The sequence below is a fragment of the Bemisia tabaci genome, chromosome 2 (genome assembly GCF_918797505.1).
Source record: "Bemisia tabaci chromosome 2, PGI_BMITA_v3".
NCBI classification, from domain to species: Eukaryota; Metazoa; Arthropoda; class Insecta; order Hemiptera; family Aleyrodidae; genus Bemisia; species Bemisia tabaci.
The window spans coordinates 4431104-4445625 of record NC_092794.1 but is presented as its reverse complement, the minus strand read 5'-3'; the positions used below and the strand labels follow the sequence as shown (position 1 = coordinate 4445625).

Here is a 14522-nt window from a genome sequence, read left to right as displayed (position 1 = left end):
GAACACGATTAGCGCAACGAATATCACTGAAAGTAACTCCTAACGAAGATTTCAACGTTTTTTCTTTCACATTGGTTACGAGGAATTTGAACTGCCCGCTGACAAGAAACTCAAAGCTCTACGCGAGTCAAATCGCGCACTACAGCGGTTTCAGCAAGCTTCTCAATCGAGCAATGTTCATTTCCTACCATGTGTGTTCAAACTATGAGCAATTTGCTATAGCTGAGCCAAAGCGTCAAAATCGAGGCTGCCAGATTTTTAAATCGCAGATACTGTCATGATAACTTTTAGCGCACGATGTGACGCCGGCCTGTCTCCCACCTTCCCCCCGTTTCAAAATAAAGGGCAATTTTCAATGTTTTGCTCGTTTTTTTTTTTTTTATCAAGTTGCTTGCCTCCGATTCGGATTTGTTACGTAACGTTGGACTTGACCCCCCCCCCTCCTCTGTAACGCACCGTAACGCTTGCTCAACCCCCCTGCCCCTAACGCGTTACGCCCCCCTGCGTTACGTAATACTTGAACGGCCCCTGATGCCTGTAGCCGGTAGCGTTCAGTTGTAATTTCTTGATGAATCACCCTACACTTACAGTGTTCAATACAGTCTGTGGCAGCTCCAATGACAATTTCATACCTTTTCAGCCGGCGCGTTACAAGGAGAATAGTCCCTGCGTAGGCATCAAAAATAAAACAAAGAACTGCCAGAGAGACTGCAAAAATCTGGCCAATGAATTCAGTACAATGAAATCTAAATGTAAGGACCAGATCAAGAAGACGGTCGCGAATCTAGATAACTTTTTCGCTGGAACGTGTGAGGATCTGAACGAGGGTTACTGCAAATGGGGTAAATGCTACTGCCGCAGCCACAATAAGTCGATCAAGACCGAACGATTATCGTATTGCAGAGATCAGGCTAGAAGAATCGACCAGGAAATTTTTTCGAAGTACCAAATTGACTTGACTTCAGGTAATTGAGGCTCACCGTCTCGGTATGATTGTAACTACAAAAAAAAGGATTAGTCATTATTCCGGTATCTTCAGGTGATCACACTTGATATCCGCAAACCATATGCCAAACGATCACAGGAGTAAACAAGCTGCAGGTGCCAACACCACTGTGCTGGAGAGCTTGCCCTTGGGCAATTATAAACATTCTCCGTTTTTCGTTCTTATACACTCCATTGCTGTTAAAAGTCAATATTTTATCTTTGTGGGATTTCTTTGAGCAAACGATGGAAATTGAATCTTTCTAAGCCGTGTTATTATTTCCATCTCCTCCTTCCCACCTTATTTCATGGCCTGTTTCTCCTGACTTCAACACAATTTTCGCCTTCAAAATTTGTGCAGGCAAAGTGATTTACTTGGGTGTTCAAACAGTCACCCACAGCCGTTCTCCATATTCATTCTATCAATGTTACATGTTAAATTGTTTTATACTGTGTACACGGTTATGAAATCACGAAAATACGTTGATGTTCAAAAATCTATGCTTATAATTCATTGTTATCAAGAGTACACTACTAAAAATGTACGTACACAATTTTCTGAGTTTACCTTGAAGAAACCGAAAGTTTGATGGTTTAATTTTTTTATTTTTTGTGTAAGAAAAATGGGCACCTGACACATACAATCAGAGTATTAAAAGATAATCTAAATAATGTTATGCAAGACAATAGATTTAGGTTCAAAAGAAGTTATAACACGACATATATTTCCTTTCTCTTTTTTGTTTTATCATGAAGTAATGTATAGTTTTCATGCAGGGTCGGACTGGCTCGCATCTGAGGGCGCAGACCCTTGGCCGGTTAAAGGGGCGTAATGTGATACTTCCTGGTGGGGCATCCCCTACGAAGAGAGGGGTTGAGAAAATTTTGGCAAAGCAGCACAAGTTTACGCTATTTTCAGGTTCAAAGTTTATTAAGTAATCGCAAGGAGTAAAACTTGCAAAATTGAACGTATTGAAGTAACCGACAGACTTCTGAAATTAAAGAAAACATAAAAAATCAAAGCCACTAGACGCATCCAAGCAACATTATTTCCAAAATAACCGAGCCAGTGCTACGGTTTACACGAGCTTAAGATGTGGGTTTGTAAATTCATTCTTAAAAAGAATCAGGCAAGAACATGAAAAGAGAAGAAATAACGAGTATCAACACAGCCGAAGACAGGAAAGACGTATTCGGGCCTCTTTTTTAACTTTTCTCCCGAATCTGAGCGACACCTCATTAATAGCACATAGCAGAGCATTGAGAGCTCACGCTTCGCGTCAACGCGCCTTCAATTTTTCAGATACAGCACGGACGTCCATCAAGTACGGATAGTTGTATCTTTGCACCGTCGTAAACGCGCATATCCTTTCCCTCACTTTATTTCCATATTGTGTTTGTTTGCGTTTGTCTAATTCGTAATGGTGCTCTAAACTAGTAGCATATAGCACAGCTTTGCGAGCTTACAACTCACGCCACGTCTTACATTTTTCATATGCAACGTGAACATCCATCTTGCGCGAATAGTTGTATCGCGTTCACACTTTAGACGTCTCTTTTTTTTGAATTTCGAGATAAATGAAGGTTAAGTTTGCCCGAGATATTCTATGGTTTGTCCAAATCAATAGTCATAGAAATATGTTTAAAGGTCTCTCAAGATGTGTATAAAGGGTGCGTATGTCTAAAAATCGAAACGACCATCGCCTCTAAGGGAGTTACACTGTACACATAGGGATGATCAATTGATCAAGCGCCTATCTATCAACAGAAAGGTGAACATCGCACAGAAAAGTGTTTACGCTTCAAAAAGTTGTTCTTGGACCTCTGTTCACCACCATCATGCGTAAAAGCACCTTTTTTTTTACTCCTATCTCTGTCTTCTTCGGTTCATTTAAGAAATTTTCCGCATATATTCTCGGTCGTAATTTTTTTCTCTTCTTATTTTGCTTTCTGTCAGAGGGGCGCGTTTTCGGCGCGCCGCGCCAGTGGGGCGTATCTGCCAATGGCAGGTTGGCCTTATGGCCAGTCCTAGCCTGTGTTCATGTTGCGAAAAAAAGCTGAGCTATCAGCCGACTTTACAGATATAATATGCAATAATTGTTGCTCATACCCTGCTTTAAAAAAAAAAAAAAAAAAAAAAAAAAAAAAAAAAAAAAAAAAAAAACAATGTGTAAGAGGATGCTAATACATTTACAATTTGCAAATTGCTTCTTTATTAAGGCATGGCCTGAGTAACAATTATTGTATATCATATTTGGACGTATTTCTGTCAAACGGAACTAAGCGCCAATTTGAGTTCCTTTTAAGGAATTTAGAATGCCGGATAGCACGTTCTGTCAAACGAAACTAAGCGCCATGGAAAAGCATTGCGAGTATAGGACGGAATGAGCCCGACGCCCGGTTCCGCCGCCAATCCAAGCCCCCCTCTACCTTCCTCTCCTATGGCGCTTAGTTCCGTTTCACAGAAATACGTCCATTTGTAAAGTCGGCTAATAGCATAGCTTTTTTTTCGCATTATGAGTAGCCGAAAACCAAAAAATCTTGTGTTCATGTTGTACAGTGAATGGTTACCTCGTCCAGAATATGCCCTGAGCAAAATTTTTGAACGTGAACTGGACTTTAACATGAAAACGTAATTAAGTTCAACAGTTTTACAAAGCTAAACGCACCATGATCGCGTAAAGTGTACCATGACTAACAAACAAAAACTGAGGAAAATAGAATCGTTTCCCGCCGCATGAAATGATGGATCTACCCGTAAACCAAAGCAGGGTCTCACCACCATAGTATGTTACAATTGGACATTTGTATGCTAAAAGGAACTATAAGCATAGGGTTTGAGTGTAACATAGTTCCTTTTAGCATAAATACGTCCAATTTTAAGTCCAGAGTCGAAAAAATCTCCGGAAAGAGTGTCCGCTACGCACAGTGCGATGAACGCTTACCCTATTAGCAGAACCCCAGAAGGAAAAGATAAATATTATGTACGAAAGTTAATTTTTTTTATATAATGCATGCATACAAAAGTGTTAAAAGTGAACATTTTTATGTAACCATTATACAAAAAAATGTTACATAATTTTCGTGAGCTTTTCGCGAACATACTAAAAATCCTTCTAATTCGTGCAAAGCTCACGAAAATGATGACCTATTTTTTAATATAATCGTTACATAAAAATGTTCACTTTTAACACTTTCGTATGCATGCGTTACATAAAAAAATAAAAAAAAAGTGTGTATAAAAAAAAATTACCTTACCTAGCTTTTATCATTTTTCATATATTACGGTCAGGTCTGAACTTTGATTTTTTTTTATAGAAGCGTTACACATTTTTTTTTATATAAAACGATCATTTAGATAACAGATATGTTTTTTTTATACTTTTTTTAGAAAAACAAAAATTTGTTCTGCTACTAGGGTACTTCTAAATTCAGCTAGCAGACTGTGAAGAGTTTAGTTGAAACATTCGCAGGCGCATCTCTGTGTCCCGCAACTTTTTTTCGTTTTCACCGTCATTTATCACGGCGGAACTAAATGCGTTTTAACTTGGAGGCCCCTCACCGGAGGGACAAAAATTTGTTTTCATGAACGTGTATAGTTTCCCGAGTTGAGTTGGCGTTTCATAATCACCCGAGTGGACTCGGGATCCCAGGTGGCATTGTCCTCCGACTTCCACTCGTCCGAGTCCACAGCTCCCCCCGCTTTTGACACGGTTATCAGATTTTCAAGTCCTCCATATTTTCAGAGAGTCCGACTCATCACGAACTTAGGACATTTCCGGATCGGCGTGTCTTAATTCAGCAATGGACCACTAGACAAGGTACGAATTTAAGCAATCTGATAAATGTTTCTTAATCAGAATTTCACGTAGAACACGATTAGCGCAATGGATATTACTGAAACTAACTCCTAACGAAGACATCAACGTTTTTATTTCACATTGGGTACGAGGAATTTGAACTGCCCGCTCACAAGAAACTCAAAGCTCTACGTGAGTCAAATCGCGCACTACAACGGTTTCAGCAAACTTCTCAATTGAGCGATGTTCATTTCCCACCATGTGTTGTTCAAACTATGAGCAAGTTGCTATAGCTGAGCCAAAGCGTCAAAATTGAGGTTGCCACGTTTTTAAATCGCAGATACTGTCATGATAACGTTTAGCACGCGATGTGAATCACGTAGAGTATTGAGTTTTCATGAGCGGGTGGTTTGAATTTACGCATCAAGAATCATTAAATATCTTCGTAAGGAGTTGATTTCGGCATTTTTTGTTGTACGCATCGCGTTTTACGTGAAATTTTGGTGAAGAAACATGAATCAGAATGCTGAAATTCGTACCTTGTCTAGTGCTCCATTTAATCGATTTCAATTTGTTCATATCCATGGTTGATGAATAATGCACTTTCGACTTCATTTTTAGATTTTGAAAGAATTTTTGGTACAAAAATTCCTTGATCATCTATGTAGGGATTGTCATTTATCCCTGAAATCAAAGTTCACGAAAAACTAAATTGCTGATTTAACAATGCAATCGCTAAGAAAAGTGACTGCAATGTTTCAATGTAGATTTTACAACAAAAAAATGCTACTATAACCACCCCTGTGGTTATAGTAGCTTACAATAGTGGTTCAAGTAGCATTTTTTTTTGTTGTGAAATCTACGTTGAAATATTACGGCCACTTTTTTTAGCAATTTAATTTTTTCCATGTTCGACAAAACCGAACTCGTTTGTATGATATTGAATTGAGTTTGGCTCTGTACACACAAACGAAGTATTCAGTCTGCGCTACCGGACTAATTGCTTTGCGCAACCGGAATATTAGTCAAGATCAGCATATCCCTACAGTTTAGCTCAGCGGACTGAATAGTGCGATTGAACAGACCAAAAATTTGAATTTGAGCGCCGAATAAAATTCGGTTAAATATCATCCTGGCAATAAATTTGCTTTTATCAAACGTTTAATTCTGTGATAAATGTTAGGCCCAAACTTGTTTATACAGTGAAAGCTCACTCAGTCGAATTGTGTTGGGACCTACGAAAAATTCGACTAATGCGGCAATTCGTCTCAACCAATTCTCCACTTCACATATGGACGTGTCAAGGGACCGAAAAAGAAATTAGTCATAATTGACATTTCATCTTAACCGTAGTTCGACTTAGGGAGCTTTTACTGTATAATTAATCTATCGATTTCCTCGAGCCTAGTTTCCAATGAAAGGTATAGTCAAATAATTAGTGCGAAATAGCCACGCAATGTGCGTGATGTGTGCATCGCGTCGTCTCCGTTGCCGCTGGCGCGCTTGAAGAAATCCAAGGTGCCTTCAATTTTTACGTCTGCAACAAGGACAGCGTTAAAGCACGAATAGTTGTATTCAAGCGTTCCGCAGGCGTTCAGGCGTGCCATCATCGATGTGTTGCGTCGCATCGTGGATATTATCACTCAACGGCCAATAGCTGCACGTGCCTTGTCCCATTTTTCACCACTAGCAACAAACGATTTATTTTTTCCTTTTAAAACAGAAAACACATGGAATGATAAACATCGACGATTTCAAACTGATACTACGTTAATGTTCTCTCCGGAAAATTAACTCACTCAAATATTAAAAGTATAATGAGTTAGTTTTAACACTCGAATTCAAAATGAATGCTCTCTTTGTAAAATTTTCTACTATATTTGCTTGTACTAAGGTGGAGAAATGGCACTGGGTCCACACCATTTCGCAGGGAAAACGAAGCCAATAAATTCCAAAAATTCACTTGTACTTTCTCTTGGAGAATTCGAAGATTTAGCTGTGGTTAAATTGATCGAAAAAAAAGAGGACGTTCTGTAAAAATATTTTAAAATATACGATAGTGTACATTGATGAATTAAAACTCATGAGTACTGCTGGAAAAGCGGAATTATACAATTGCGGTCCAAATGCCGCGGCGTGGCGTGCCCTTTGCCCAGTTATGTGACCCGTGGAGGCGCGCCCAGTTGAGTGACCCGAGAAGGCGCGCCCACCGAGAGGTTAACAATGATAACATAATCACTATCTATAATTCAGTTATATTCTCGCCTAAAAGAAACAGTTAGTTTTAAGTCGATTGCCGGAGGTAAACTAATACCTCTATGGCCATCGTTTAAATGCATGGCTTTTCGCACTATGTGGGCCGTCTGTAGCACAAGTCGATGGTGAAAGTGCAAAAATGCGTATCTCGGAAAACACGATTTTCCAGGACAGTAAAAAAAACTGTCTACATTCCTCGTTATTGTTAGTGGAAGGGTGATAATTCTTGAGGAAAGCAAGAATAAGATGCTTTTTCAGACTCCATCAGCATTTTGAATAATTTCTCGAACTGTTAGAAAATACGGTAGATATGCCGAGATTTGCGTTCTCAAGACCATTCCAATGTCGCTAACCTTGCAAACATAAACGATCATCTAAACTAGTTTCACCTCTACTCCCAATAAACTATGAATTCAAGACGAAAATTACCGTCGCAAAGTTTACTTTTTGCAAAGAATGTACCTAAGTTGCACAATCCCAGCAACATTGAAATGCTCTTAGTTCCTTTTTGCAAAATGCGATCCAATTGGTTGTTGCTGCAAAAAAATAGTTTCCTACAACCTGATATACAACGCTCCAGTGACCATGTAAGTTGGCCCGAGCACTAACTTTTCGGGAAGAAAGCCTTTCCCCTACCTGGTTTGGTTTCTCATTTAATATCCGCCCGAGTTTCGCATATCTTCCGTTTCTCCTCATCGCAGCTTCCATCAAACCGCAATTGCCCGGAAACTAGGACCGCACATCTTATCTGATAAAATCGTTCGCCCTTTAGACCGATTCTGGGGGGTTAGGCTAGAGTAGTCGATGAGTCAACTGTTGAACTAATTTCATCACGTGAACGTAGAGGAAAAACGGGGTAAAAAATCACTATAATGTGTGACCAATTTTCAAGGACAATTTTGTAATTTCTCCTACGATTTTAAATAGATTAAAACGCGTAATATCCAAAATCTAAGCTCAGATTCGGATTTCTCGTGAAAAATTGATGAGATTTCATGCATCATATGTTAGAATAGCGTGAAGGAAAGAGGTTTAATGACGTAAAAAAACACTAATGTGTGATCAATTTTCAAGGACAATTCTGTAAATTCTCCTACGATTTTAAATAGATTAAAACGCATAATATCGAAAATCTAAGCTCAGATTCGGATTTCTTGTGAAAAATTGATGAGATTTCATGCATCATATGTTAGAATAGCGTGAAGGAAAGAGGTTTAATGACGTAAAAAAACACTAATGTGTGATCAATTTTCAAGGACAATTCTGTAAATTCTCCTACGATTTTAAATAGATTAAAACGCATAATATCGAAAATCTAAGCTCAGATTCGGATTTCTCGTGAAAAATTAATGAGATTTCATGTATCATATGTTAAAATAGCATGAAGGAAAAAGGTTTAAAGACGCGTATAGATTCTGTCATACTACCGCTTTGAACTACGCCGCCGCTGCGCCAGCCGCGCCGCGGCCGGTCGCCCGAGATGCAACCGAACGGCGAGGCGCCGGCCGGCGCTAAGCATTCGGTTTCGTCCCGAGGAATTCCTCACGATAAATTCTTATTCTTCCTCCTCCGCTGACCCACTGAGCACTACCCATGTTGCCACGTTGGATTCATATGCTCGAATCAGTATGTTTACGTTACGTCTCTTTCCTTCACGCTATGCTCGGGTATGATACATGAAATTGTATCAATTTTTAACGAGGAATCCGAATCTGAATAACTTCGATTTTGGGTATCACGCGTTTTAAGTCAAATTTTTCAACTTCAAAAATCCGAAATGACTGAAGTGGCTTAAAATGCCATCTCGGCTCCTGTTCGATAGATTTTCCTGAAATTCGGTATCAGGGTATGATACATGAAATCGCATCGATTTTTTACGAAGAATCCGAATCTGAACTTCGCTTTTGGGTATCACGCGTTTTAAGTAAAATTTTTCAACTTCAAATATCCGAAATGACTGAAGTGGCTTAAAATGCCATCTCGGCTCCTGTTTGATGGATTCTCCTGAAATCTGGTGTCAGGGTATGATACATGAAATCGCATCGATTTTTTACGAGGAATCCGAATCTGAGCTTCGATTTTGGGGATCACGCGTTTTAAATCAAAATCTGTCAAAATTCAAAAAATTCAAAATTCGAAAATTCGAAATGGCTTAAAATGCTATCTCGGCCCCTGTTCGATGGATTTTTCTGAAATTCGGTGTCAGGAGGTATTTTTCGACGGGAAACTCGAATTTTTAGTCAATTTTTTTAAAATTCTCAAATTCAAGATGGCGGACGTGGGCTAAAATGCTATCTCGGTTTCTGTTTGTTCGAGTTTTGTGAAACGCGGTATTACACGGTATTTTTCAACGGAAAACTCGAATTCTTAGTTGATTTTTGAAAATTCTCAAATCCAAGATGGCGGACGTGGCCTAAAATGCTATGTCGGCTCCTGTTCGATGGATTTTTTTGAAACTCGGTTTCTGAGGGTATTTTTCGACCGGAAACTCGAATTTTTACTATGTTTAAAAATTCTCAAATCTAAGATGGCGGACGTGGCCTAAAATGCTATGTCGGCTCCTGTTAGATGGATTTATGGCGCCCCCTTACTACATGCCTACTCTTGTATTTCTGTACAGCCGCAAATTTAGGGTCAAGAGGCGCCTGACCGTCTATAGACCAGGTGGAGTTTTTGTCCTGAAAATTTACCTTTAGACGGCAATTCTCTTTATATTTTGTATATGGTTTTTATGCCCCCCCCCCCCTCTCTCGCGGACTCTCTTTTCACTTTTCTTGCCTCCTGTTTCCTTCCATTTCCCCCTTCTTCCTTGCTTTCACTGCCCAACCTTGTTTCCTTTTCCTTTTTTCCCCTTGTCCTTTCTTCCCTTTTTTTCCTTTTCCTTTTCCCCCCTTTTTTTCCCTCTCTTCTTCTTTCGTGGCGCCCTCGAAAGGCTGGCGCCCGTGTGCGCCGCACGCCCTGCACACGCTCTAAGTTCGGGCCTGCGTTCTCGGCACTAACAATTGACGAGATACGCATTTTTGAAATTAGTGTTTTAAACCTGTTGTTGGCGGATTTTGATCATTTAAAGACTGATAAAAGAGTTTCACGCTTACAATTCCTTATCAGCTAAGCTTTAGTTTGATCTCATATGGACAGATCAAGCATTGTATGATTGGAAAATGACATTTCATCACGAGATACGAATTTCTGTAACTATGCGTTTCGAACCTACTCTTCATCATTAAGATGAAAAATAGAGTTTATTCATACTTAAAACTTGTTTAGAAGCTTTAGTTGATCCAACACGATGAGTCATCAATAAGTGAATAAGAGAATTCTTCAATCCTGATTATTCACGGTTCATCGTCGACAGCTCATTTTATCCGTGCGAAACTTATTGAATTCACAACCGCTTTTGAGTAAGTTGCGATCTTGTAAACGGCGACTCATTCAGTCTTGCATAAGAGTACGTTCGAATAGCGTTCGGACTCTCTTTTTTTTTCAAAAAAGACTTACAGAAAAAAAAAAGCTTAGAACGTGCAATAATGTTCTTCGGGCATTGTCCAAAATAACGGCTCGATTTAAGACTCCAAAATTCTGAACATTTCTAGTCAACATCGCTGTACACGGTCATTCACATCAATACACAACAGCGCCTTCAACCCACTATATAGTCTTAATGCGAAATTCTGATACCACTATTCGTGCGTCACGACAGTCATTTTGCATAGCCGGCCAATTGAAGGCAAATCTTTGACCCAGGCATCAGGGTACACATTTCAGCCATGTTATGCGTGTTTTTAGGGAACAAAACCTCCGAGGATGCCTCACCTGGCATCCAATGAGCCGAATGGCCGAAAATGTGCTGTCTGTAGCGCGGTGAAAAGTCAGCGTAACAGCCAGCACATTTTCGGACATTTATATATTAGAATTGAAAATTAGAGCAATAAATCCTTAGAAAGCGTTATAATACGTAACCCTATGAAGATTAATGCGAAAAAATCCGAATAACTATCATTACTATAAAAATATGAACGATAAATGTGTTACGGCGACAAAACTATTCCAGCGGGCCGATTATTGGAACTGATAGACAAAGCGATAGACAAAGAAGACATAGGGAGTATGAAGCGATCCTATTAGTAGACATGGTTGGTTCCTATAGACTAAGGAAGAAAATGATGGACTAACCGTCGGGTCTTTGGTAGGTTGCCGTTACTCAGTCCATTACCTACCTCCCATGTCCATTGCCACCACCCGCTTCCACCAATAGGATCCCTCCAAATCCCTTTTGTCGTCTTTGTCTATAGCTTTGTCTATCAGTTTCAATAATCGGTCCGCAGTTATCGTGAAATCGCCCTTTGGTAGACAAGACACCCCGTTTTTGTTATTATATCTTAGCTTAGCCAAAAGTGAGCGCTAATAGAGTTTGATCTCGTTTTGTTGCAGGCTATGGGAACGTGACACCACGAACGACTCTAGGCAAAGGCTTCGCCATGGGCTACGCAGCCCTGGGGATCCCGCTGATGCTCATCTACCTGACCAGCGTGGGCAGCGTCCTGGCCTGGTGCGCCCGGAGCGTCTTCTCCCGCTCCCTCTGCTGCTGCCTCTGCTCGAAGTGCGGCTACTGCTGCTACGACGAGAAGCTGATGCAGGAGAAAGAGCGGCGCATGCGCATCAAACGCGAACAACGCGAACTCGGGCGCCTGGCGCACAACCAGCGACACCAGGAGCCCTACTACGTCCGCTCACCCTCCTCGACCTTCACCTCGGCCTCCGGGCTGGACAAACACTCGATCGAGGAAACGTCCAGCAAGATCGAGCACCGCCACTTCATAGCGCCCCTCTTGCTCTGCCTCATCTGCATGGTCGTCTACATCGTCGCCGGCGGCGTCGTCCTGTGTCGTCTCCTCGACAAGCAGCTCAACTACCTCAACAGCATCTACTTCTGCTTCATGCTCCTCACGACCATCGGCTACGTGGAAAACGCCTTCTCGGAGAACCATCTGCTATCGCTCAAGTACGAACCGGGCAGGAGTCGGCACGCGAATAACCTGGCCGTCTGGTTCTGCTCTTTCTATATCATCTTCGGCATGGCGCTCACCGCCATGTGCTTCAGCATCATACACGAGGAGGTCATCACCAGGCTCAAGCAGCACTATCGGAGCCTCCTCGCCGAGCCGAAAGCCGAGTCTAAGGACGGGTCCTTGATGACCAAGTTAGCTAGTGGTAGCAGTAGTAATATTATCGATGGGAACGAGCGGGGTTTGTTGCAATACACGATGCCCAACTCCTGACAGCAGCTCAACAACCACGTGGCGGACAGTCTCGATGGGAACGGGTTGAATCTGCCGTTCGTTCACGATACGAGCTTCATCCAGACTCCGGAGATCGTGGCCATCACCACCAAGAACCCCACCGACTCCATCATCAACAGTATCAAGTTCCAAGGGGTTGGGGTCGGGGTGGGGGTGGTGCAGCCCCCTTCGCTGGAGCCGCAGCCCGACTTCGATGAGGTTCTCGAGGAGCCGTTGGGTACGATGAGTGTCCTCCACGAGGTCGATGAGACCCTCGACGATTGATGTCCAGCTATGTTGCGGATCCACGCCTTCACTTCCATTTTTCTACGTTTTCTAATTCCACTATTTTTCCTACTTGACGTTCCGAGTTAAAAAACAAGTCAATTACCATTTTGATTGTATTTGAAAGAAGTGATCCAAGTCACAAGGACGTATTTCTGACGAAAGGAACCAGAGACGCGTGGGAAAGAAGGTGTGTGCTTGTTAGTCGAGGGCAGTAAAAATGAATGGGAATTATAAAGCGCCAGTGACGTCAGCGGCGACGACGACGGACGGAAGCGACGGCAGCGGCGTCTTAAACTCATGAGCCCTGTCCACAGCGTTCTTTGTCATGCTCAAGGCTCACGAGTGCCGCATACAGTTGGCGCTTATAGTTCCGTTGGGTAAAATAATGTAAAATCCCGCTTTTCCATTTCCCCAAACCCAAGTAGCACAGATTGCAATAAATAGCAAGTACATAGTAAAAATATTGCAATGGACCACTATACAAGGTACGAATTTAAGCGATCTGATACATGTTTCTTAACCAGAATTTCACGTAGAAAACGATTCACACAACGAAAATTACTGAAACTAACTCCTAACGGAGATATTAACGTTTTTATTTCACATTGGTTACGAGGAATTTGAACTGCCCGCTCACAAGAAACTCAAAGCTCTACATAAGTCAAATCGCCCACTACAACGGTTTCAGCAAGCTCCTAAATCGAGCAATGTTCATTTCCCACCATGTGTTGTTCAAACTATTAGCAATTTGCTATAACTGAGCCAAAGCGTCAAGATTGAGGTTGCCAGATTTTTATATCGCAGAGACTGTCATGATAACGTTTAGCGCGCGATGTGAATCACGTAGAGCATTGAGTTTTCATGAGCGGGTGGTTTGAATTCACGCATCAAGAATCATTAAATATCTTCGTAAGGAGTTAATTTCGGTAATTTTCGTTGTGTGCATCGTGTTTTACATAAAATTTTGGTTAAGAAACGTGTATCAGAATGCTGAAATTCGTACCTTATCTAATGGTCCATTCAACTGAGTGATGTGTATGTTGCCTAGCTCCTATTTGAAGGGGCCCCATTTATTGACACTTGTGGCAATAAAATCGAAATAAGTTGCATTATTCATTGAATTGCATATTGCCTATCTTTCTGACACATGGAGCTCATTTTGTTGATTGTTTAAAATCGGCATAGATCGACTAAATGATGTAAAAATATTGCACTTTATCGGTAAAAGAATTACAATTGTATTGAAATTAAATTGCAATCCAATTTCAATATTTTCGTTGCATTTTGCTACTTGGGGAGATACTCACGTCCACTTTGACATTGTCTCTTATCCAGCTTTCTATAGCACACACCATCTTTCCCATTCGTCTATTGTTCCGTTTAGCAGAAATGGGTCCACATGAAGATCAGACTAAGAAAAAAAAGTAGGTTCGAAGTTTATTGCTCCATACACTTAATTCCCATGTTAGCACAAACTGCAGTTAATTGCTGTCACGTGGTAAAATTATTGCTCTTGTGCGGGAAGTATAGGATATGTTGTCTATTTACTGATTGAATGGGCTCCTCTTATTCAAATATATTGCAATAATTTGAAATAAGGTTGCAATTTTTTTTACATTGCATTGCATTGCAAATTGCCTAATGGAACTCATGTTTATTGTTCGTTTACAATCGGCATTTATTGACCAAGTGATGTAAGTAAAAAGATTGCAATTTTATTGCATTGAAATTGCAAAATTATTTCAATATTTTTGTTGCTCTGTGCTATGATTGGGTGTAAGGGAAATGGTTCAACGCCTATTTTCACCTTCAAGCTATGATATTTTCTCAACTTTGAACTTTTGGAAGAAAAAATGTGTGATTAGTTAGGCTCACATAGGTACTCCTACCTACATCAAGTGTTTTTTTGCCTAAA

At 40.8% G+C, this 14522-nt stretch overlaps 1 protein-coding gene across 1 annotated transcript in view; it reads left to right on the top strand.

Moving 5' to 3' along the window:
• The window catches only part of LOC109039974 (uncharacterized), a 192108-nt gene extending 179340 nt beyond the window's left edge, over positions 1 to 12768 (top strand). The window contains exon 2 of the mRNA XM_072296588.1: positions 11472 to 12768. Within this exon, the coding sequence (XP_072152689.1) occupies positions 11472 to 12319 (848 nt within the window). The 3' untranslated portion in view covers positions 12320 to 12768. The remainder of the gene's footprint in view (positions 1 to 11471) is intronic.
• The last annotated feature ends 1754 nt before the right edge of the window (positions 12769 to 14522 follow it).